At 38.4% G+C, this 25,016-nt stretch overlaps 1 protein-coding gene across 4 annotated transcripts in view; it reads right to left on the bottom strand.

Moving 5' to 3' along the window:
- The window catches only part of psme4b (proteasome activator subunit 4b), a 33,588-nt gene extending 9,113 nt beyond the window's left edge, over positions 1–24,475 (bottom strand). Inside the window, exons 1-33 of one of the 4 annotated variants that reach the window (XM_055175291.2) lie at positions 23,978–24,474; positions 22,575–22,715; positions 22,327–22,443; positions 20,207–20,260; positions 17,089–17,133; positions 16,599–16,748; positions 16,415–16,478; positions 16,211–16,285; positions 15,999–16,121; positions 15,816–15,908; positions 15,278–15,543; positions 14,570–14,756; positions 14,368–14,457; positions 14,225–14,289; positions 13,976–14,126; positions 12,880–12,978; positions 11,523–11,592; positions 11,363–11,430; positions 10,787–11,002; positions 10,548–10,705; positions 4,321–4,416; positions 4,178–4,233; positions 3,978–4,034; positions 3,826–3,881; positions 3,429–3,527; positions 3,291–3,353; positions 3,108–3,203; positions 2,520–2,651; positions 2,230–2,439; positions 1,947–2,083; positions 1,729–1,782; positions 1,516–1,645; positions 88–169 (exon numbers count right to left, since the gene is read on the bottom strand). In XM_055175291.2, the coding sequence (XP_055031266.2) occupies positions 88–169; positions 1,516–1,645; positions 1,729–1,782; positions 1,947–2,083; positions 2,230–2,439; positions 2,520–2,651; positions 3,108–3,203; positions 3,291–3,353; positions 3,429–3,527; positions 3,826–3,881; positions 3,978–4,034; positions 4,178–4,233; positions 4,321–4,416; positions 10,548–10,705; positions 10,787–11,002; positions 11,363–11,430; positions 11,523–11,592; positions 12,880–12,978; positions 13,976–14,126; positions 14,225–14,289; positions 14,368–14,457; positions 14,570–14,756; positions 15,278–15,543; positions 15,816–15,908; positions 15,999–16,121; positions 16,211–16,285; positions 16,415–16,478; positions 16,599–16,748; positions 17,089–17,133; positions 20,207–20,260; positions 22,327–22,443; positions 22,575–22,715; positions 23,978–24,174 (3,697 nt within the window). In that variant the 5' untranslated portion in view covers positions 24,175–24,474. Of the gene's footprint in view, positions 1–87; positions 170–1,515; positions 1,646–1,728; positions 1,783–1,946; positions 2,084–2,229; positions 2,440–2,519; positions 2,652–3,107; positions 3,204–3,290; positions 3,354–3,428; positions 3,528–3,825; positions 3,882–3,977; positions 4,035–4,177; positions 4,234–4,320; positions 4,417–10,547; positions 10,706–10,786; positions 11,003–11,362; positions 11,431–11,522; positions 11,593–12,879; positions 12,979–13,975; positions 14,127–14,224; positions 14,290–14,367; positions 14,458–14,569; positions 14,757–15,277; positions 15,544–15,815; positions 16,122–16,210; positions 16,286–16,414; positions 16,479–16,598; positions 16,749–17,088; positions 17,134–20,206; positions 20,261–22,326; positions 22,444–22,574; positions 22,716–23,977 lie in introns of all 4 variants that reach the window. The other 3 variants (XM_055175289.2, XM_055175292.2, XM_055175290.2) reach the window with 3 other exon arrangements.
- Positions 24,476–25,016: the final 541 nt, after the last annotated feature.

Below are 25,016 nucleotides of genomic sequence, written 5' to 3'. Positions count from 1 at the left end.
AGACAGCGAAACCTTAAACAACAGATGGACGAGTAATGTAACCGTTTCCTTACTTCACTAGTGATATGGCCAACAAAGTTTACTTACTTTTATCATAGGGACTGATGGGTACTTTCTTCCGGGGTCTTTTGAGCTGTTTCAGTATTCCGGCCACTGCAGCGATCGCCATCTACAAAAGCAAAACTCATTAATATACTCAACAGGCAAAGCAAGGACGCAGCACGCAGAAATAAAACACAACGCTGATATGTTGAGTGACACAGTGAATATTTACACTGCAACTTGCTGACCATATGAAATTACATGACGCTGTTAACTCTTTCCTCGCCATTGACGAGTTATCTTGTCAATTACACGGATAGTACGGCCAAAAATGATATTAAACCCATTATTTACTCACAACGAAGCCGTCCGAGATGCATATGTCCATCATTTTTCAGACAAACGCATTTTCAGTTATTTTAGAAAGTGCCTTTTATCTTTCGGCTGCTAAACAGTGGAGTTACGGGGTCCACGTCCTTCAAGTCCAAAAAATTTGCATATATCCTTCCCCAAAGAAATCCAAACGGCTCCAGGATGATAAACAAAGGTCTTCTGAGGGTAATCCGCGCGGTGTTGTTGTAGAAATATCCATATTTAAACTTTATATTTTCGTTTATAAAGTTTTAAATGTGGATATTTCTACAACAAAACAGCATGGATTACCCTCAGAAGGCCTTTATCATCGTGGAGCCGTTTGGATTTAATTTGTGAAGGATAGATGCACATTTTTTGGACCTGAAGGATGTGGACCCCATAACTTCACATTTGATTAACTGAAAGATCTAAAAAAATGTTATAAAATAAGTGAAAATGTGTTTGTCTGAAAAATGATGGACACATGCATCTCGGAAGGCTTCAAGGTGAGTAAACATTTGCATGAAAAAAACATGTTCTGATGTGTTTTTATGGTTATCTGTAATACCTCGATTTATCAATTTTTAAAAAAATTGAAGCAAAAAATCTATTTAAAAATTAAATTTTACACTCTGTGTATGTTTTGATAATCGTTCTGAATCTGATCTCTAACAAAAGTCTTTCACAAAAATGCAATTATTTCAGCTTTTTGATAAAAAAAATATTTTTGAGGAAAAATACCCATATTTAAGAGTTTATAAGCAGAGGAAAAATATAGATAGGATGAAACTGTTTTTTCCCGTTTTGTTTGTTTGAAAGCAGTGGTTCTGTTCTTTCATTTGATATATTGTATGTTTATATATTTTTAGAAGAAAATTATCCAGGAAGGCATTTTGTGAAACTTTTGTGAAAATCACAAAAAATGCTGGCGTGCAACTTTTCAAAAAAAAAAAAAAAAAAAAAAGGCTGGCAGTTAATATAGCGATTTTTTTTATTAAATTTCATGAAATATGTGCAAGAGTAGCTTTGTGTTGTTCAAATGATGGGTCCTACTATTAGGAAAAAACATTTTTATGAACTCAAATATAAACCCCCAGCTCTCCTGTATGTACCACATACCTTGCGAACAACAAGAGCATCATGGTTAAGGCTCTGTACAAAGAAGCGCACTGCAGAGGCGGGTAAGGGATAGTCATCTCTTATGAGTAGAGACAGGAAGCCAATAGCAATGTGCTCAAACTTCCAAGGCCTGATGAGATGCATAACATTTTATTAACAAATGTGTGACGCTGTTGTACAAGTACAATTTTGTTGAAACTGTTTAGCACTTACAAGTCCCGGTTGTCTAGACATTCCAACAAAGCTCTCACAAGATGTTCATATTTCCTGAAAGACAAAACACACAAAATGTGTTGATGACATCAGTGTCTGTAAATGTTATATTTATGTGTCATGCAACTCTTCTAAAAATCTTTTTGATTGCAGCAATCAGACTAATGTTGACTTTATATTAATCTTACACTTTTAGTCTATTTGTGTCCATCACTCACCGCTCTGCCTCCTGGTTTTTGGCCTTTTGAAGTGCCAGGCCCTGCTTCAGCTCCTGGTCTGTAGGGGTGCCCATGTGTGGAGTGGGTTGGCTTGAGTTTGTGATGCTTTGGCCCAGAAACACTGCGCTCTCAGGTACCTGAAAAATGCATGAGGATAAGAGTGTAAGAAAGAATGCTTGGATTGTTACCATACATACTGCATACTATTCCCTGAAAAAACTGAATGACATATTACAGGCATTACATTCACACCTAAAATGTATAAATAGGATAAATGTCTCACGGTGAAATCAATGCCGATGGTCTCGTATTGGCGATGGACCTTGTCCGCGAGGTCATCGAAAAGCCTGACGATGGATGGTTTCTCCAGGGACATAGCTGAGCTGAGGCCAGAGCGCACTATGGCCGGCCACGTCTGAGCAATGCAGTCCCAGTCATGTAGGTTAGCAAGGCACACTCCACCATGGTTCCCAAGCAAGCAGTACAGTGCCCCCTAGAGGTAAATACAATTCAAAATATTCAAAAATTGCATGTACAGACAATAAAAGTAAAAAAGGTGGACGTGACGTTTACCTTGAACTGTTGCTGGGTGACATCAGTCCGTGTGGGCTTCAGTAGCTCCAGGACAAGTGGAGTAATGTCTCTACAGCAGAAGTTATATGTGCCTAGTGCTGAGAATAACACGTTCTGGGCCTTGCTGCGGACCTGAAGGGCAAAAAATTGTTAAAAAAAAACTAAAATAAAAAGAAAGATTTAAAGGTGCAGTGTGTAAAGGATCTCTTGACAGAAATGCAAAATAATATACAAAACTATATTATCAGGGGTGTACAAAGACCTTTCATGATGAACCGTTATGTGTTTATTACCTTAGAACAAGACCTTTTTATCTACATACAAAGAGGGTCCCCTTACATGAAAGTCGCCATATTGTGCCGCCATTTTTATACAGAAGCCCTTAACGGACCCTTCTTTTACTAAGTTGTCTCCGACGATGACATGTTTGTCCGGTGGCACCTACCGTAGCTTCTCTATGTGTTTCAAAAGCAAGGGGTGAGCAGTGGACTATGCCGTTGGTTGCAATTCGCAACCTCACCACTAGATGCCGCTAAATTTACACACTGCACCTTTAAACATGGTATGATGGCTAATGTGGATTCAAACCTGGCTGTAGGTGCTGGTGGAGAGACGCAGAAGGTCCCTTAGGAGGTCTTGATGAACAGTTTTGTATTCACAACCTTCTACCAACAACTTGCGCATCTAAAAGTGAAGAACAGAAAAACAAATATACCACTTAAAAAATGTATCTGAGCCAAAATAATTAAAATGATTAGTGTTAGCTTATACCTCATGCTGAAGAAGAACCCTGTCGATTAGAAGCGCTCGAATGTGTTGTTTTTTTCCATGAAGCTGAAAAGAAAAAAATTAACCCTTTCAAATACCGAGTGCCACAGTGGCTTTAGATTCCCAGGCTCAGCTTCTTACCCTGTTCTCCATGGACTTCTTCACCAGGGTGAAACTCTTCCAACGGGAGTCAAACTCGTGTTTGTGGGAACCTTTGAAGTGCATTAGGTCGCTGATGATCTAAAGGGAAAGCGAACAACTGTCAGTCATGATCCAGAACATAATCAACACCTTAAAGAGCACATATTATGCAAAATCTACGTTTAGCCATAAATGTGTGTTGGCAGTGTGTAAACACAACAACCATACAATGAAAAAAATCCATCCTCTCCTTTTTTAATCCCCATTAAACCAAAGCTGTCTCATTAGACTAATTGGTTTTGATTCTCTTGTTAATGTGACATCACACTGATAAAGCACTGACTGACTGGTTAATTATTTCTGGTCAATTAATTGTTTATCTCCTGCACACACTTACCTTTATAATGGCAAAAAGTGATTTGGTGTCATCCTCAGAGTGTTCCAAAATGTAATCTACAGAAAAAGAAGATGCTGGTGAGTGAGTGTATCGGGAATTATGGCTAATGTAGTTTATATTCGCTTTAGAGGTTATAAACAAAAAGCACTCACGAAGCAACTGTCTCATTACTTTGCAGATAGCTTCCCGGTAATTCTCTCTGGACATGTCTATGACATAAAGAGCAGTTTTACAGAGACCAACATCCAATTTTATAACCTATAACTCTAAAATATGATAAATCTCTCTTAGAGCACATTCATTACAGCGGCATTAAATACAACAGGTGTCATTAGCGCACTTTGTGGCTTACCATAGTCAACACCAATGTACAGCTTTGTTTCCTCCAGACTAATCATGCTGGGTACACTACAGAAGCAAAAATAGAGAATAAAAAAAAATATTTTCTATAATGTATAACGTACACTTGTTATCTATGTGGGTTTTAGCACTTACAGGCCAGTGACTGGTGGTCCGCCTAAAGGGGGGAGCATGCTGCCAGCTCCCAGCAAACAGTGCTGGATTATATTCAGACTCTGAAGAACATCATCCCTGCAGGAAGGAGATGTGAGTGAAATGTTTTTTTTTTTTATTTAGTAGTAACACTATTTATCAATTAGAATCAATACTATCCCAAACTGTACTTCAGTTTTAAAAAAGACTATGAAACAAAAAATGTCGTCAAAAAGAAAAAATTTCAAAATTTTAACTATTTTCCCATGTAAAAAAATGTAACATTAAATAATAGCAATGAAATTACCTTTTTCATTTGGATATTCGAGATACTACCCTGTATGACATTTTGTCTTTATTTTACTTATGATACAAATTATTATTAAATATCATTGACTCGATCTCTATTAGTATGGAAAAAAATGTTTCACCTATATATCAATAGTTTAAGGCAGGGCCATTCAAATCCCACCCTGGAGGGCCAGATCACTGCATAGTTTAGCTCCAACCCTGACCAAACACACCTGAGCGAGCTAATCAAGGTCATTATGATCAGTAGACAATCACAGGTGGTTAAGTTTGATTAGGGTTGGAGCTAAACCCTGCAGTGCTCCGGCCCTCCAGGGCAAGATCCGAACAGCCCTGGTTTAAGGGATAGTTCACCCAAAAATTTAAATATTGTCATTAATGACTCACCCTCATGTCGTTCCAAACTCGTAAGACCTTCGTTGATCTTTGGAATACAGTTTAAAATGTTTTATATTTAGTCCGAGAGCTTGCTGACCAAAAAGTTTATAAAAACATCATCAAAGTAGTCCATGTGGCATCAGTGGATCAGTTAGAATGTGTTGAAGCATCAAAAATACATTTTGGTCCAAAAATAACAAAAAATTATGACTTTATTCAGCATTGTCTTCTGTTGTGAAGCGCATGAGCGAGACTAAAGTCACATGACTGCAGTGACGCAGATGACGTTTTATCCTCAGACATGTTTGCAAAGATTTTTTTTTAAAGCAACACTATGTAGTTTTTTTACCATTAAATAATGTCTCTAAAATTATTTCAGTGATAGAACAACTTCTAACTGGACAAATTGTACTGTTGCTGCAACCTGAGCAGCCTCCTAGCTGCTACAAGCACACTCAGAAAGTGACGGTGGAGGGTAGAGCACACAGCCCCGCCCCTCCCCCTGCCTGCAGAAGAGTGTCTGATACCAGGAACTGTTGTGCTTTTCAACCACATGGGGGAGCTGTAAGTCATTTTTACATGGAAACTACATAGTGTTGCTTTAAACTTGTCGTGCGTCTCCCTCAGACTGCAAACGAAGCCCGGGAGCACAAAAACAAACAAAAAAATATAGCTGCAAGCAGCAATTGCGGGGTCAAGCACCTTCAGCGCAATGAGGACCCAAAGCACAGCAAAAACCACACGACGCAGCAAATGCGCAAAGCGCAGAAAGCGCGCAATACAGAGCCCGAACCCGAAGCAAAGCAAATGCAGAGCAGAACCACTGCAGTGCAGAGCAACAACAGAAAAGATGGCAAAAATATAACACGTGTGGAAAACCAGACAGGTCGAGAAGAACGTGTTAAAGGGAACACAAAAGGAAATCTCAATAAGTGAAAGTAAGAGCTGGGATTCGAAACCCATGACCTCATGTTCCCAGAGCACAGCACTAACCGCATGCGCCACTGAGTAAACATTTAAACCACTGAGTTGGTGTGTCCAAACTATAGAATACAGCTTTACAGCTATAAACATTGATATCCAGCAATTACCAAACGTGCAGAAATGACAACAGAGCGCACAAATAACTGAAATACAATGTATTGTAAGAAAATCACAAAACTTAAGTGAGAAAAAAAAGTTAAGACAAAAACCACTACACATGGGATTCGAACCCATGAACTCAGGTTACCAAAGCACAGCAGTTACCGCATGCGCCACTGAGTAAACGATTAAACCACTGAGTTGGTGTGTCCAACCTAAAGAATAGAGATTTAGAGCTGTAAACATTGATATCCAGCAATTACCAAAAGTGCAGAAATGACAAGAGAGAGCACAAATAACTGAAATACAATGTATTGTAGGGATGGGCAATATAAACGATATGCAATATAAACGATAGAAAATTGGCATACGATAGAGATTTTAAATCTATTGCACTATCGCGATAATGCATGTTGATGACACAATCTACCCGCGAACTTTAGAGCCATGAGCTGCAGCCGAATAAACATGGATGAAAGCGTCAGCGAAACAGAGGAACTCATGAAAAAGACCGATGCAACATCTATTTTTTGGATTTAAGCCATAAGTTACATAAGTTAACTGCTGCTCCACGCGCGAAATTGACATTATGGTCTAGTAATTGTGAAACATGCAGTATATATATGGATTATAGTCCCCACAAGCATTTAAAGTGTTTAGTGTTATAAAAATAATTAACTGTGTTTTTTAGCAGATAGATCTTGTCAGCTTTATCATTTTAAAAGTAGATCACCACACAAAAAGGTCTGGACACCCCTGCTGTAGAGTGTGTCAGGCAAAATTTCCAGCTTAGAGAGGTAACAAGACTAATCTGGCCATAACGGTTTACTTTTACTTACTTTTTTAGCAGTTTGGCTTTTGTAAGGGTCTATATAACCTGTTCTGAAATGAGTCTATTGAAATTATTATATCGCAATACATATCGCTATCGCAAGAGGCTGCAATGTATAACGCAATATGAATTTTAGGCCATATCGCCCATCCCTTATGTATTGTATGAAAATCACAAAACTTAAGTGAGAAAAAAGTTAAGACAAAATATCACTGTACATGTGATTCGAACCCATGACCTCAGGATCTCATGGCATCTGGTTAACCAGATGCGCAACTCAGTTAACACAGCCCAAAGGGCAGCAAAAAACAGCTTAGGTGCTGCAAGGATTGACATATGCCAATCAACACAGATGCAGAACTGACAGTGCAGAGCAGAACTAACAGAAATACAATGTATATGAGAATCAAAAAGCTCAAGTGAGATTGAAGACAAGAAGATCATTCTGTATAGTAATGCTATACAATGTAACATACAGTCACATTAATTTACTATGACAAATAGACAACGGCACAGGCACAGTCAACTTTGGAGTGGTATTTCTAAGAAAGAGAACAGAATATCAAAAATCTGTTCTGTCATTTCTGTGCGGATTGCTCCAAACATTATACAAGCAGCACCTGGCATAAAATAAACAAAATTTGTAAAAGGAGTAGCGAAAAAATCATGTACCAAATGCTTTACAATAACACATGAACAGAATGTTGGAAAATGACAAACGAGGTATCGTTGCAATCGGCATAAACCAGTGAATACAATTTCACAAAGAAATTAATATCAGACAAAGTATTCAGAAGTTATAAGCAGTTCCATAAGAACTGTTATAGTTTATAACCCCTAGGTGGCGCTGTACTCTGACTTCCCAGGTACCTTCAGGACATCATGTCGAAGCTCCTTACCATTTTTTGCGCGGATATGTCTAATAGTTCAAAAAATATAACAATTTATGTGTAATTTCAAAATGGCAGACAGACGGTTTGGTCAATCCCGGCATAATTCACATCGACAGATGCGGCATGAGGTAAGCAATCCATAGACATCAAGATCATAATTTTCTGACAAACAGTTAAGAAGTTATGGGCAATAATGGCCTATTTTTCTATCTCATGACCCATAGGTGGCGCTGTCACCAAATTTGGCATGGACCCCAAGTTCATGGTCCACATGAAGTGTACCAAATTTCATTTCAATTGATCAAAGAATGACTGAGCTACAGCTTCAGAACCATTTTTGCGTCAACCTCGTTAAGTTTGCGCATTTATTACTTTTGAACAAAGATAAATATCGAAATTCTGTTCGGTCATTTCTATGCGGCTCACTCCAAAGATCATCTGTGCCAAATCTCATAAGAATTGAACCACATTTGAAGGAGGAGTAGCGAAAAAACGAAATACTGTACATTTCAAAATGGCCGCTACTGTAATGGGTGGAGTCTTACTGTAAAGTATCAAATTCAATAAGCGGGATGAGAGCAATCACGTGTATTAAGTAGAATTTTCATAGATCAAATGGTTCACCAATTATAACAGTTTGAACATTGAATCTTTGGACTACTGGTGGCGCTATAGAGTTACTGCTAAAGACCCCATTTTTGGTCACATGACTATTTATGACCACCTCTACAACTGTGCCAAATTTCATCATTTTCCTATGTACGGTTCATAGGGCTGCCATAGACTCCCATTGGGGAAAAATAATAATAATAATACTAACAATTCCAATAGGTGTCTCAGCACCTTCGGTGCTTGACCCCTAAAAACACACCAGATAACAAGTTAGCCGTTTCGTACATCATCCGTGTCACTGCAGTCACGTGACTTTAATCTCGCGCATGTGCTTCACAACAGATGCGAAAGAGAAGACAATGCTGAATAAAGTCGTAATTTTTGTTATTTTTGGACCAAAATGTATTTTTGATGCTTCAACACATTCTATCTGACCCACTGATGTCACATGGACTACTTTAATGTTTTTATTACCTTTCTGGACATGGACAGTATACCGTACATACATTTTCAATGAAGCGTCAACAAGCTCTCGGACTTAATATAAAACATCTTAAACTGTGTTCCGAAGATGAACGGAGGTCTTACGAGTTTGGAACAACATGAGGGTGAGTCATTAATGACATTATTTTCATTTCTGGGTGAACTATCCCTTTAAAAAAAAAAAATTATATATTGTAGATAGTGGATCACAGCAGACATCCTTAAAATATCCACAATGCAAAAAATGACTCTTACTTAGTATTTTTGTCTTCTTAAATCAAAATGTATTTTCTTGATGAGCAAAATAGTCTAAAAATATAAGTCTAGTTTTAAGACAAAAATATACAATTTATGTGAATTGGTGCTTAAAACAAGCAAATAAACTGCCAAATATTTCTTGATTTTTTTTTCTTGAATTCAGAGATTCAAAGTGTTCAAGATTTTTTTCCTACACCATTGGCAGATTTTTTTTTGCCATTTTTTGCAAGAGTCCTTGATAATTATTGCTGGAATGAGAGTATAGTTCTTAATGCTAATGCTCTAATCAGATTCAATGAATTATGCTTAGCTATGCTAAAAGTGCTAGCGCCAGACCTGGAGATCAGCTGAATGGATTCCAAAAATGTAAAAATCAAATGTTTAACTCTAGAGGAGCTGGAAAATTAGCCTATTTTCAAAAAAAGCTGACTGTCCCTTTAAGCACAAATTCACTTAAATGTTATGTTGTTTTTGTCTAAAAACTAGACTTATTGTCTTAGGTCATTTTGCTCATCAAGAAAATGCATTTTAATTTAAGAATTTTTAGATATTTGAACAGAAAACAAGTCATTTTTGCAGTGACATCAGTTTTAGAGGTCATTCTGCTCAAAATTTTTTACAGAACAATAAAGGCCTTCAAAGATGCAATCAAATAGCAACCAACGCAGAGTGAGAGGTGCGCACGCTTCATAAATGCAGTGTAAAATGTTTTAAGAATCTAAATCAAACTCAAATAAGAGGTGCCTAAAGCTTTGTTTATTCCTGCGCTTTGGTCTGCAACGCAAGCCTCCGCGGATCGCGCGCGTCTCACCAAACGGACAAGACGTTTATAGTTAAAGCGCTTGCTGTTGCACTATTTTTTGAACGGCCAGGGGGCGACATAAGCAATCAAGTCAAAAACAAACACAAAGAAGAGAATAGAAGAAGTCATCCGCTGGAACAACCCTGATGCTTGTAACATCAGAGCTTGATTTATAAATATGAGAACATGAAAAAAACAACAAAATGTTTTTATTAAACATTATTATTTCATTAACGTTGTTACTAAACAAACAGTACCGGCATCTTAAGGTTTGTATTTTATTCCTCATCCAAATATAAGCCAAACATTCTGAATCATGTAAAAAGAATTTGTGTTTTAAACTGCAAAGTTTCCATACTTTACTTCCAGAGTGTCAGATAAATATATACATTGTTTTTCTTGGATTGATCGAAGAGATGCGTCACAGGCTTGCCTGCTCGGACAGAATCGCCTCAAGTTCGGTCATGGCCCACTCCGCGTTGACGTCATTTTTGCCGCGGGCGTGGCGAGTATAAACATAGCTTAAAGACTCCCACCCCATATCCTATTGAAGCCACTGCCCATGTGCTTGACCACTGACCTGCTCATGTCTTGCTCTCCCTGTGCGTATCTCTGCAGGCGCTGGAGCTCTGGCTGTAGCAGCAAGTCCAGGATGTAGAAGACGAATGCCGTCTCCTCCACGCTCGGCACATGCCACTTAATCTCTAGGTTCCACAGGTCTCCTGGGCGACCCCAGTCCTGTGGAAAAAGCAGAAGCGAGATCAACAAAGGTCCTTTATCTATTATACATACTGTAGTATCTATATTCATTGATAGTACCTTAATAGGTAGGTGCTCTTGCAGGGGCCTGTTAAACCCGCCAGGCACACTGCAGTAATCTGTGGGGTAAGTGAGCACTGTGGAGCGTAAGATGTGGTGCAGCAGATTACAGGCCAGAGTGTAGCCCTGCTTACAGCGCAGCCGCAAGGTTAGCTGCAGAATCTGTACCAGTTGCGTACGGTACGGCAGGAGCTTTTCTCCATCCACGCGAGTAACCTAAAGATCAACGAGAGGGGTTGATGATGTAAAACATGCCCACCGTTCATTTTGGAGTGTTGAACATCTAACTTGTGCATTTTTAATTACATGGTAGTATTTTATAAAGTTACAAAAAATACTTAACAAAAACTATGCATATGTAATATTAATAATCAACACCACCATCAAACTTTATCATGGACATTTCGTGATTACCTCATCCAAAAAGTAAACAATCTGACTACAATTCAAACAAGGTCTCTTTTAATAAGGCATTGCAGCCAGGTCTTTGGATGCCTAGATAGATAATGTTTTTTTAACAAGAGCTTCAGTATCTTTTATGTGGAGTATGACAAAAAGCAATTATGGTGTTCAGACCTCAGACAGCAGCTGAAGGTTCCAGAGCAGTTCTTTGTCCAGTTCTTCCTCATTTGAAACGTCCTCATCTGAAACGGACACAATCTCACTGTGAGAATCCAGACAGGTAAATGTGTTCAAGATAACACAAACATCAGGTCATGTATTTTCATGTACATACTGGCAGTAAGGTGAGTAATGGAGTTGCAGCAGTGTGGTACAAACAGCCTGAGAGACTCAGCAGGGTGACACTGAAGGAAACAAGAGGAGAGTTGAGTAAATGCGGCCACACATCTGTGTGCGCGTGTGAATGTGATGGGCAGGGCCTGAAGTTAACTTTTTTGTCCACCAGCCACTGTGGCAGGTGGATTTAGAAATCCACCTGCCACAGAGACTTTTTACCAGCCAGTTTTTTTTTTGCCTGAATAGTGAATTATAACGCTGTCTTTATTGTATGAATTAAAAATGATTTTTTTTCAGAGCTACAAAAGTGAATTTCTCTTTGTCTCAGGTTGTTTGATTAACATTAATGACACAGACTTAAGTAGGTTAATTGAGGTTACTGTCTCTTTAAGACCAGCACAGAATGGTTTTTGACTCTCTATACACTTAAGACATAAAGAAATGTTTTATTAGAAAATTAATACTGTTGAGATCATTTTGTTTATATGTGCCCCGTCAAGAGCAGAATACGTTGTTTTTCATTACTATATTCGCAAAATGTATGTTAATGTACTACAGTATAAGGCATAGTAGCGCAACTCTCTCTAAAGTTTACACATCAAGAGTTCTGATCCGTCACAGCAGCACTACACATCTGTGCAACTGTGATTGTACTGTAGCCTATGTCAGCATTGCATTCTCTTCCCATCTCAACAACAGTTTAATGCTTACTCACACATCCAAACGTAGTCAGAGAAGTGCCTCATCTTCTTTCCAATCGCATGAACGTTGCGAAACAGAAGTCGCATCCTATCAATGAATCACTCAATTTGCATCGGTGATATGCGCAGGTTGATAAGAAATGAGCGGGTGCCGGTTACGAGTCATCCAAAAATATTTTAATGATATTCATGCCGCGGTCAGTCGATCGAGTTTAAAAACTATTTTGAACAATTGCGGGCGGGTTATAGTGACGGGTCGTTCGCGAACGAGGCGGCTCTAAGAGCTGATTCTTTGTAGCGAACCAGCAGAGCCGAATCTTCAAACGCAGGCTTGGGTGGGAACGTAAGAGGCCAGAAGAGCCGAATCTATGAAAAGAGCCGGACTGCCATCACTAAAATGTAGAGCCGGAGCTGGAGCCGAAAGAGCCGAATCTATGGAAAGAGCCGGACTGCCCATCACTTGCGGGTTAGTTGAAAATGTCGTTCGGGAGTGTGTTGTTCATACAATGACCCGCGCATCACTGATTCGCATTGGCTACCCGCCAATGTGGCCGGTAGATTGACAGCGTTACCCGCCAATTGCAAAATCCACCCGCATTTGGCGCGTGGTCGGGTGTTAATTTCATGCCCTGGTGATGGGGAATGATTGATTACCTTAGCAGCGGCTCTGCACATATCAGCCACCATCCTGCCTGCAACACGTGTCTCAAAGATGTTGGTGGTGGCAAAGTTAAAGACTTTCTCAAGAGCAACCTATAGACAGAACCAGAGCAAAGAACAACTGTTAAAAGAGTGTTAACTTCTTTATGAATCAGTGTTACACCGGCATGATTAAAATCACATAGTCATAATAGAATAATCAAATTCAAGTTCGTGTGAACGCAAATGGCAAAGCAAACTCAGTTTCACGCTATTTGCAAGGAGAGGCAACTGATATCAGCTGGTTTGGGGCAGAACAATGAAGCAAAGATATTCTCTCTTGGTCAAGGTTGCGAAAAAGTATCAATCTGCACTACCAGTACAACATCAGAATGCGTTTTCAGTGCGGCTAGAAACATTATAACCCCCAATAAGGTTCCTCAATTGAACCGTGTGTTGTTTCATGAATTAAAGTGCTACAATAAACACGCACAGTCAGTAACAAAATCGGTTTGGCAAGATGAGATTTTTTTTTTTTAACTTGTTTTAAAAGCATGCATCAGGTTTATTTCAATGCACAGTGTATTTATGTTAATTTTATGCAATAAAAAATAACATTTGCACCATTTTTATGAAAGTTAAGACTGAATGGACCTGAAAATGGCAAATGGTGTAACCGCCAATTGTGTCAAAAGAATGAGAAATATTAAATATTTTATCCACTTTGATGGCACTTTGATGTAATGCTTCACATTTCGCGTATAAAACCACACAGAAAATGTGACCATGATGCTTTCATCCTTCTTTTCTAAGTTTACCAAAATACTGCCACCGTCACAGCCCGAAAAGACGGTGATGTAGAGAACCTTAAAAAAAAAAACTTTTGTTGTCAGATCTTTAGACTCTTGTAACTGTTATATGCCTCTTCTTTATATTATAATATGCTATTTTTTGTAATAGTCTTTGTGACTGTGTTTTATTGAATGTTGTTTTCTTTTTTGTAATGTACAGCACTTTGTTCTAACTTTACAGTTGTGTGAAAGTGCTATATAAATATAAAACCTTATAAGGAAATAAAAGAGAACATTGTGAGTCTAGTCATATGCAACACCTTGAAGATCTCCATGGAACACTGTGTGAGGATGGTGCTGAAAGTGGATGAGAGCCCCAGCTCCACCAGACTCTCCAAATGAGTCATCTTTTCAGTCTCCGTCTCCTCGCGCGTCTGCTCCAGCGTGCTGCTGTCAATCAACGCAAAACACCTACAGACGTGCACAAAACCGGGTGTTAGTTACAAAAATGCAGGACTGTATACTATATATGGATCGTTCAAGCATGCACATTTGAGGAAATGACACACCTGTCCATAAACTGCAGAACAAAGTCTTCGAACTCTGCAGAGGCTGAACACAACTCTCTCTCCATCTACAACAAATGAATAATCCATTATAGTTAAATTAGACTAAAGAACAATAATGTGACATCTTTGCAGTCAAGCCCAACCTCTGTCAAGTCATTCTTCTCATGGAGGGCTGACGAACAGTCCACCAAAGGCACTAAAGTAGTGAAAGTAGCAATGAACTGGAACGTGATCTAAAAACACAAAACAATATGGTAAATACACAAAACTCATAGAAGTTAGAACAATAACTTTATTTCTATAAAAAAAAAAAATTATAAACTCAATCCTTCACATTTTACTCACCATGCATTTGCTAAAGTCATTGGGGTCAACACCGGGCAGGGCTCTCATAAGCAGGGGCAGGACGTGTGCCGGCCCTTCAGGATAATGCCGGCCCCCACTGAGTAGACTGCGGGCCACGCCAATCATGCAGCTGAGGGTGGCGGTGAGCTGGTGTGGCTCCGTTAGCGTCTCCATAGCTGGATACGTCCTGCAGGGGGCAGCACATTCAAACATTACACCCAGAAGCTTTATGTGGGATTGTAAGACTGCTTACAAAGCCTATTTACAAAGATTGGATTTGTAAACCCACAGCAATAGATAAAAGGCAACAATATGGGCTACAATAAATCTGTAAGAATATAAACAAAACATATACAATATACAACTGCTTAAATGTAACAAAATATCAAATATATCCCAGGAACCTCATTATTAAATGTACTAAAATCAAGTAATTTAGAATAAATATGTACAAAAATTGAGAGATCATTCACCTAAATAGTGCGTGCTGAATTTAATTTCTGATTGTATTTAGTGAAGAAGATACAAATAATTCATTGGCATTTTCCACATTACATCTGTGGGTGTTCTTTAGGTTGCATGAATTCATTCATGATTTTAAAAAGGTTTATAAAGCAGGATGCATTTAGAAACATTATTGGTGCACAAACAATTTATAAATAAGTCCAGGTATCATGAAAAAGCCCAAAACAACTTTTAAACACTCACTTCTCCAGCACAGGAGGGATGACCAGCTCCGGTCTCATTAGGGCGAGATTCTGAAGGGCCTGGGCTGCATCCATGCTGCCGGTCTTGCTAAACATGGCCATTAGCACTGGCTGCTTCATGCTTTCTACAAAGTCGGTCACATCCTGGTCAGTGAGCCTGTGGCTGGGGGGAACAGGGCTGATCCAGCAAGGTTTCTTATAGCGTTCCCGGTGTAGCCGCCGAACCACACTGGCAGGCAGACGCTGTAGGAGCTTCATCAACTTCATCTGGAGAAGACGACATGAGATTAGCAGCAGAAATAAAGAGATATGACAGACACTCACATCTTAGACAGTGTCAAAAACCATTGCGTTTCAACAAACAGCGGTAGTGTATCTAGATATATTCAGATGAATGGAGAAAAACTATTTTTAACTGGCCCATTTATTACACAGAAGTAGTACACATCTGTTGTGGAAAAGCACATGCACTGCTTCAAGGTTGCGTTTTACAGAAAGCAATGGCTGATTTGTTTGCTTAAAGCTGTGCTTTATCTTACCAGCCAGCGGCCGTTGTTGGAGGGGTGGTAAAAGGATGCTATACTGCTGAAGAGCCCATTAAGTTGTTTCTGGGCCTGGTTCTGTGAGCCACCCTGATAAAGATGATAAAATGTATTATTGCAAGTTATCTGTAAATAAAGGCACGATTTTGTTTTATAGAACGAGTGACCCATGATACTTACCAGCATGGCTGAAACCCAGAGGACAACGTGACCAATATCGTAAGAGTTGGTCACGTACCTGGGAACTATCATTTGGCTGGTGCCAACAGGCAGATTAAAGCTACGAAGTATTCTGGTGAAGATCTAATGAAAACAACAACAATGTATACTGTAAGAACACACTGATAAAATACATGAAGGCATTTAGATCTTTGGCATTAGCAGAACGGTACCTTGGGAATGTATGGATCCCAGTTTATATAACCAATGTTGTCATTAGCAAGACGAGCAAAAAGATTCACAAGATTCTGTAAAAAAACAACCGTTAACAGATGGCTCAGGGTATAAGAGACAGAAAGTGAGGTCTCTCTGCAATAAAAACATACTCTCAATTTCAGAACTGACAATGCTACATCAAAAACAGAAAAAGTACTTACACCCTCCCAAGTAGGCAAGTTCTGGACTGAGACCCACAGATTTATGAGTTCATCAAACCATAACCTAAAACATGTATGTAACCTTTCATTAGACAGAGTCATACTGGCACTCCAATACCCATGTTTGCATTAAAAAATAAAATAAATTATATATACATATATATATTAGTAGTATTGGTCTTACTTGAAGCCTTTGTGGTGCTGTTCTGGGGGCATGATGGTGGGCAGGAAAAGCTCAAAGTAGCTAATGGCCTTCTGCATAGTGACATCAAATGGGCACAATAACGGCCGCCACTCATCCAGCATCTCTTGTGTGGCAGTCTTAGGGAAATAACTACACAAATGCACAAAAATACATTATGAAAGACATCAGTAATTACATGCCATTTACTCATCGCGGTGGCTCGTTTTTATATGCAAAACAATATCTTGGGACAAAATATGGTTGTTATATGAACAGTCATCAGTGTGGTGTGTTAAAAGAGCTGTAATCGGCTCAAGAGTGAAAGCCGCGGGCTTGTCTAACAACGGCCTGATTACATGATTCTTTCAAAAGCACAGTGGAAATCTGATTAACACCATGTGCAATTCCTTTGTCAAAATGGTCAAACATTTATAGGCCTTAACTGATGGCACAATGGCGCGTGAAGGGAGGTAACAGAGGAAACACTTACGGCCTGCAGCTCTTGACTAATGTCTTTAACACGTTCTCCACTGAGCTAGAGAGAGAGGAAAGAGGAAAGAGTCACATGAATGGAGTGAAATACATTCACGGTTACACAAAAGCTAGGCTGAAGGCCGGATGCGATTAGACCACGTGCAAAGCAGAAACCCAACTACAGTGTGTTTTGTGAAAGTAAAACGAAGGATTTCCAACACCAGACTTGGCATGGGTGAAACATGCCAGGTTATCAGGTTGCCCTCATGTGCTTTTTATAACACTGGGCACAAAAAACATTAAATACAGGTCACATTGAAGTAACAGTTAATTTGATTTTGTTTTCACACAGATTTGTATGACATATTGGCTGCGTATTGATGATATTAAACAGGCCTCATTGTCATATTTACTATAAGTAAATAATTATGGTTACACTTTACAATAATGCTGTATTTGTTAACATTAGCAATTGCATTAACTAACATGAACTAACAATGAACAATACTTCTACAGCATTTATTAATCATAGTTCATGTTAATTTCAGCATTAACTTACACATTAAAATCTAAAGTTGTTACTGTTAACATTAGTTAATGCACCATGAACAACCATGAATACATGTATTGGCATTAAATAACATTAAAAGAGTAGTTCACCCCCAAAATGGAAATTTATTGATTATTTACTCACCCAAATTTCATCAAACAATAACAGAGAGACGTAAAACACATGGAAAACAATTTCATGCCATCATATTCATGTTATAGCCATCACTAAAAGTCAAAATATGAGTTATTATATTAATATGTTATTATTATATGTGAATAACTTTAAATGATAGATGGATGCACTTTTGGAGCTTCAAAACATTGACCCCATATCAATGCCATTATAAAGAAAAGAAAGAGAGAATATTATTTAATACAACTCAGATTGCATTCGACTGAAAAAAGACGACATAAACATCTTGGATGACATAGAGGTGAGTAAATAATCAGCCAATTTTCATTTTGGGGTGAACAACACAAAAAAATGCTGAGAAACTATATTGCTCATTGTTAGTTTACATAAGCTAATGCATTTACTAATGTTAAAGGGGTTTCATCGGACGGACATGCGACGACGCAATTACGCGTCTGAGCGGAACCTAATTTCCGGTCTCTTTTTTTTATTTGTCTGACTAGTTGCTAAACTGAACTCTGGAACAAATACCTCTTTGAAAATAAGAAATGTTTTGGTTTCCTAAAGACAATTTGATGGGAAGTTTGGCAGCGGATCTGTAGTAAAGATTGCATACATTATATAGTACACATTTTACACAGTAACGTCAGCCAAGTGTAGTTTTTTTATATGCTTTAGCTATGATTTGAACTACGGCAATCTACTTGTTTATTTTGCTTGTTATCAAAAATAAACTACTCTAAAAGGACTTTGTTGTTATTGATTTTTTGCGAAGTTACGAGAGCCGTTTGTTTAAGTTGTTACTGCTGAAACCGTCTATAGACCGTTTCATCGGACGCATGTGCGGTGACGCAATACGCGTCTAGTCTGAACTTTACTTCCGGTATCAGTTTTTCTAATGGTCTGACTAGTTGCTCTTGAACAAATACTTCGTCGAAAATAACAAATGTTTTGGTTTCCTGTGTAATCTATGTGTTTTTTAGCTTATTATATAAATAAACTACGTTTAAATTCTTTGGTGTTATTTATTCTTACCCAAGTTTATTACTATAAGTCGCATTTATTTAAAAACTATTATTCTTTTGAGGGACATTATGCTTGTTTAGTCTTTTTCCGTTGTCTTTAAGTTAATGTATCAGTTAACATTTAGTTTTATTCAGGGGTAGACTACAGGAGCAACATGTAGTGCCCTCTCATGGCTGTAGACAGTAATGTTTTCCTTTGGTTCATGTTAGTCAGTATGAATTAATTTTGACATATTAGTCGCACCTAACTATAAGTCGCAGGACCAACCAAACTATAAAAAAAACCGTGCGACTTATAGTCCGGAAAATACGGTATCTACATCTCTGTATGGTAAGATTTGCATAACAACACCATCCAAATGTATATGCAAACAAAAGTGGCGTAACTTTTATTCTCACGGTATTATTGTTGCTACCGCAGCCATGTCATAGAGACGCTGTGCTTTGGGAGCTGATATTCTAAATGGTCAGGCCATTAACATTTTCGGCACAAACTTGAGGTATTTGGCCAATCGCAGTGCACTGGATAGCTGGCCAATCAAGAGCACACGCTCTTTTTAGAAAGATTAGTTTTGTTAAAATCGGCACGTTTCAGAAAGGTGGGGCATAGAGGAGTAACAATAATGTACGGTATGTGGAAAATAAGTTTTTTTAACCTTAAACTGCGTAAACGCATTGCATTACACCGAATACACAAAATAATGTTCTTTTTAGCAACATCATATGACACCTTTAACAAATACAACCTTATTGTAAAGTATTGTCATAATTATACATACATTGTTATTCTATCCAATGTATAAAGTTTCCATATGTTTACTTTTTGTGGACCAATAAACAGTGCATGTTATTGCTGAAACAGTAAAAAAAATCATATATTAAAAACCTAAAAACCCACACATTAAAGTTACTAAACAGCAAATTCACCTCCTAACAGTCATCTGTGCATTCTAGACACAGCAGCTGTTGATCTTTCACTCGGTGCTACAGAAAACAAACTCCACCTTCCCTCTCAATTGCAGGCAAGATTAAAATAGCAAGATTAAAATAGTCTCATTCCTGGAGGAGGTGCATCTCAATAGTGGGTAACATATTGGTTACCTTTAAACAAAACAAAAAAGTTTTCAGTCAATGGGTGCTATCGTTTGCAAGGGGAAAACTGGATTAACTCTGATTCACCAGGAATTGTACTGGACAAATCAAAAGTTAGGAACTTTGAAGAAAAAACACTTTCTGATATGCCTTGTAATGCATGTTACTAGACTCCAAAAACAAGTATTGTACATACAGACGCAGGTGTAAGCTGTGGTGCCATTTGTAATGTAGATAGTTGGTTTGCCTTTAATTTCGGACACATGCAATTAAACATAAGCGGCTGCCCTTAAAAAGTACAGTACAACATGTAAAACACGGGCTGTGCTTACCGCTTGCGCACAAAATTAAGCATTTTTTGTTTAGTTGAGGCTTCTGCTAGATAACTGAATGTGAGAAAAGGAAAGATGCGTAAGCCAGTGCTAAACATACCAACATCATCAATGTCACAGATGTAATCGACCGATAAAAAAAACTGTAGTTGCTAGGCTTAATGAATATGGTTGTGTTACAAGCAGGGAACTAAACTTAAAACTCACCAAATGCAGGCATTGGTGAGTATATGAAATGGTGTCAATCGCCAGTTGGCCGGTGACATTTTTTATAAAATCTAGGTGTAGCGCAAATGTTTGTCGTTGACTTCATGCAGCGCTGCACAGACCAATCAGTGATTATAACATTAAGGTATAGGGAGCACGTCATAATCTAGCCTGCACAGCACCGCGAGAAGTCAAACTCCACCAAAACTGAAACTTGATGGGCAAACAAAACAACTACTGACGGTGCTCAACGTTTCAATGACAATAAATTACAGAGACTAGCTTGAATGTGAATACAGACATGTGAGGAGGATGAGGTGAAAAAGAAATGAGTATAAAAATGGTGACAGAAAGCATATAAACCTAGCTAGCATGAATTTACAATAAACAATATATTTTACAGCATTTATTGACAGGGGGCTCAACATAAAACACTGCCCGGTGGCCCGGGGCAAGCGTGAGAGACGTTCGGGCCAGTAAAAAGTATTGTCACTTGCCCGATTGGGCCAGTGCTTCACCCTTAGTCACTAAAAAATATTTTCATCAATGTATATTATTTAACATTGGTAAAACACGACGAAAGAAACAATGCAATATTTTGCACAATTTGCTGTCAGTTTACAGGTAAAGCAGAAAAGTCGGGAGCCCTTTTTCGTTAGAACATGTCTGTTGTATATGTATACAATTATATTTGATTTTTTTAATATTATTTTTAAATATGTGACACTGACATTTTTTATTGGGGCCAGTGAAAACTTTGGAAACGTCAAAGGAAAATCAAGATAAGGCAAACCGCTTAACCACAGGCAATATATTAATGTGCTTGATTTCCAAGAACCAAATACAGCACAAGCTTTTTTCCATGACTTTACCTTGCAGACTACACTGACCTACTTTAAATAGACACACGTGTGGCTTTAAGACACAGATACACTTTTTTTCTGCTCACTGAGCACACCTGCACAGAATCTGGGAGCTTTTTCCACACATACTTTGGGGGGCAGATCTTACAGAATGGTTTAATTGTAACAATTAAAACATTAAACAAAAAGCAACATAATTTATTCAGCAAACGTGTCCAAAATTTTTTTTGTTCAAATGTCTTGCAACATATATGATATGATACATGATATAAAAGTACTGTTGGTCCACCCTTACATTTTTTTTTTGCTACCGTATTTTTCGGTCTATAAGCCGCGTTTTTTCCATAACTTGGCTGGTGCTGCGTCTTATAGTCAGGTGCGCCTTGTAAGTCAGTATGACTTAATTTTGACATTTATGAGGCAAGAGACAACATTATGGTCTACAGCCGCAAGAGTCCGCTATATGCTGCTTCTGTATTTATGTAATTCAATGGATTCTGTAATGTGTAATGACGAGTATGCGAACTTCATGCTAGTTTGCTTGTTTCAGTTAATTTAGCCTATTCAACCTTCCAGGTAAGTTCTGAATGCTATGGTTTATCGTTTAAATAACTGATAATATTACTTTAACGTACAGACATCTATTCAGCCTGCTGTTCTGTCTGCTATTGTTTAGTTGAATAACTTGCCTTACCAGATTAAATGTCTGTCCTTCGGCTTGCGACGTTTAGTATAGTGGACTATGCGACGTATAGTCCACTGCGACTTATATATGTTATTTCGTCTTAATGACGCATTCCGGTGCGGCTTATAGTCCGGAAAGTACTGTTATTCGAAACCATAAACCAAATTAGCCAAACTTTTTAATAAACATTTAAAGTGGAGTGGAATTTTGTGATTAATAAGTGTGAGGAAAGATTCCGGTCACAAGGTCTCCAGTCTAAACATAAAATACTGATTTAAGGACATTTAACACGATTAGCCACAGCTCACAACAGATGAAAGTGAGTCGGATGATGACAGATAAGCAGAAAAATGAGAGAGACCTACTTTGGGAACCAGTTAAGACCAAGATGCTCGGTTTTGGAGTACAGGATACTCTCATAGAGATCGTACAAAGGCCTCCAAGGTAATTCCAAGTCATCCTGGGAAAGCAGTTCTTTCTTCCTGTATGTAAGAACGCAGTGGTAAGAAACACCAATTAAATGACATCATTAGTTATTTTAACTATAACACCTCTATGATGTTCTCAATAAGGTGGAAGTGATGAGGTGTTTGGTTGGGACAGATCTGCATACTTCAGTAAGCTGACGAGAAGTCGTGCAAAGCTTTGCATCATGCTGATCTCCAGCTTGGGGATGGTGACCAGCTCGTACAGAAGCTTGATGAAGAACACATGGTCCTCCTTGTTGAACTTTCTCCCATAGAGACGAAGGTACCTGTAAGGGGTCAAGACCATGTCATAGTGGTGAGATATGGACAGCAAATGATGGTGGGGTAAAACGTGTCAGTGGGTGTGCAGTCTTACTCCTTTTTTGTTTTGTTTTCATGATGACCATATAATTTATCAATAAACACTGTGTCAATACACAAAGCAATATAAACTATCACATAAAGGACATGTGAAAGTAGACACCCACCACCCAAAACCGCACTTACAACATTGACATTGAAAAAAAAACAGTCTTGTTGAAAAGTTGGTTTTGTTAGGATGGGGACACATATGGGTGGCTGATCTTATCGCTAAACAAGTAAACATGAAGGCCACCATGTGATCATGTAATAACACAGAGCTATGAGTCTGACAAACGCTGAGTCAGGCTAACGTGGCTCCTTAAAGTGGATTATGTAAGAGAGACTTTTAACACATTCAACTACATGTTAACAGACCTCATTCATTTCCATTTTTGGCCTGAGGATGGGGTTAGCTGCCAAAGTAAACATCTTGCCCATTTAAATAAGCAAAGTTGCTGTCAAGTGCTTGGTATAATAGAAACCTCTTTATATAGTAAAAGTCAGTGCAGCAGCCATATATACAAACAATAATAATGCACTTCATACTGCATCATAACGCACGTGTACAATACAACATGACCAAAAAATCTATTAAAAGTTATTCAACTGTTTGTACGTGTTAATGTTCCTAGATAAACTTGACTGTCTAATACTTTGAAATGTCAACAATGAACCAAACTAACGTTAAATAAAGCAAATCATTAAAGTATAAAACATTCAATATAACGATCTAACTTGTGATCTTCAACAATACTAACACAGTTTTATCTGACTCAATTGTATTTTTAGGAAAATCATAACCACTAGTTGCAGAGATGCATGTGGCTGCTGCTTATCCAACACTGAAGTTAGCCTGTTAGCGATTAGCTTAGAAATGAGCTTACAGCAAACCCTCATTTTCGTTCATTTGCTTTCCGAAACTACACTGACAAGCTAGACTAAAGACTAATTTTACGCTAAAAATAATAAAAGACCATAAGATATCACCAGAAAATGACATGGTGGCGTTTATATAAGAGCAAGGGCAGATGAGTGACTCAGGTAGCTTTAGCTATTAGCTGTCGAGTTAGCGGCTAAAAGCTAACGTTACCGGTGTCGCTAAGCTACGCTTGATTGTATTATTCACAACAATAAAAACTGGTTAAATCTATAGAGTAATACATTTTGGGGTCACAAAATTACTTACGTGGACAGTTTCCTGGTCCAAAACAAAACCCCGGGCCATAATTCTCGAAGCTGGACAGCCCGACCCAAGTTCCCTTTAATCTGGGCCAAAATGTCATTTGATTCGCGGTCTAGTCTCTCTGCGTACGGGAGAAGTTTGTTATAGACGATCTCTTTCTGAGGGACAAAACCTAATGTCTCGACCTGGTCCTTTTTCATATTACGATTTCCCAAAATAAATATCCTCTTCTGACTTGTCCGGCTTATTTCCTTCACCACCTCCTGACAAGAAGTTTCCTTGGTAAATCTTTGTTTTATTGACAAGTGCACTGTTCTCGCATAAGTCCCGTTTTTGCACTGATGGATTCAATTGAGAAAATCTTGTTACTTCGACAAACCTCTGTTTTTCTGAGCTCTGGTGTTAAACACATTAGCTTGAGTCTGTTACACAGAGAAATCTCCCCTCACACTCTTGACACATATTACGAGTCACACGGACGGACACACACACATACACACAAACACGCATACGCGCCGGTGAACGCAACAATGAGCCGTGAGGGGCGCGCCCCCTGCTGGTGTTTACCGGCATATTCACAACATAGTTCATTCTCAAATCACTTTTATCACCGACACAAGTGACCGAGGAGTAAGTTTATGATTTACCTAATACTACTTTAACACTTAAAGCTTAACTTTAAAACGAAATCTAACTTTATGCACTAGGTTAGGTTACATTTAGTGCTATTGAAAGTAATGCTAGGAACATGATAGATACTTTGTTTTCATATTGGGCCCTTGGCTTTGTTTAAACGGTTTATCAGTGACAATGATACTAACTGGATAACTTAAATCTTGCTTCTTACTTCCTGTACTGTGTTAGTGCCACCGCAGATTGGAGGAATGTACTGTTCAGTTTCAATGAGATCTTCTTATTCTTTGGCAGTTTTCATACAGACCAGAATAAACAAGTGTGCTTCCTCATTCAGCCTTCTTCCCTTTTTGGAAATTGTCGTGGTCTTTTGTCAATTGGCCTGGTAAAAATATGGCTTTTCTAAACA

Source organism: Misgurnus anguillicaudatus, chromosome 4 (genome assembly GCF_027580225.2).
Source record: "Misgurnus anguillicaudatus chromosome 4, ASM2758022v2, whole genome shotgun sequence".
NCBI lineage: Eukaryota > Metazoa > Chordata > Actinopteri > Cypriniformes > Cobitidae > Misgurnus > Misgurnus anguillicaudatus.
The sequence above is the reverse complement of the archived record's forward strand: the minus strand, read 5'-3'. Positions and strand labels throughout refer to the sequence as shown.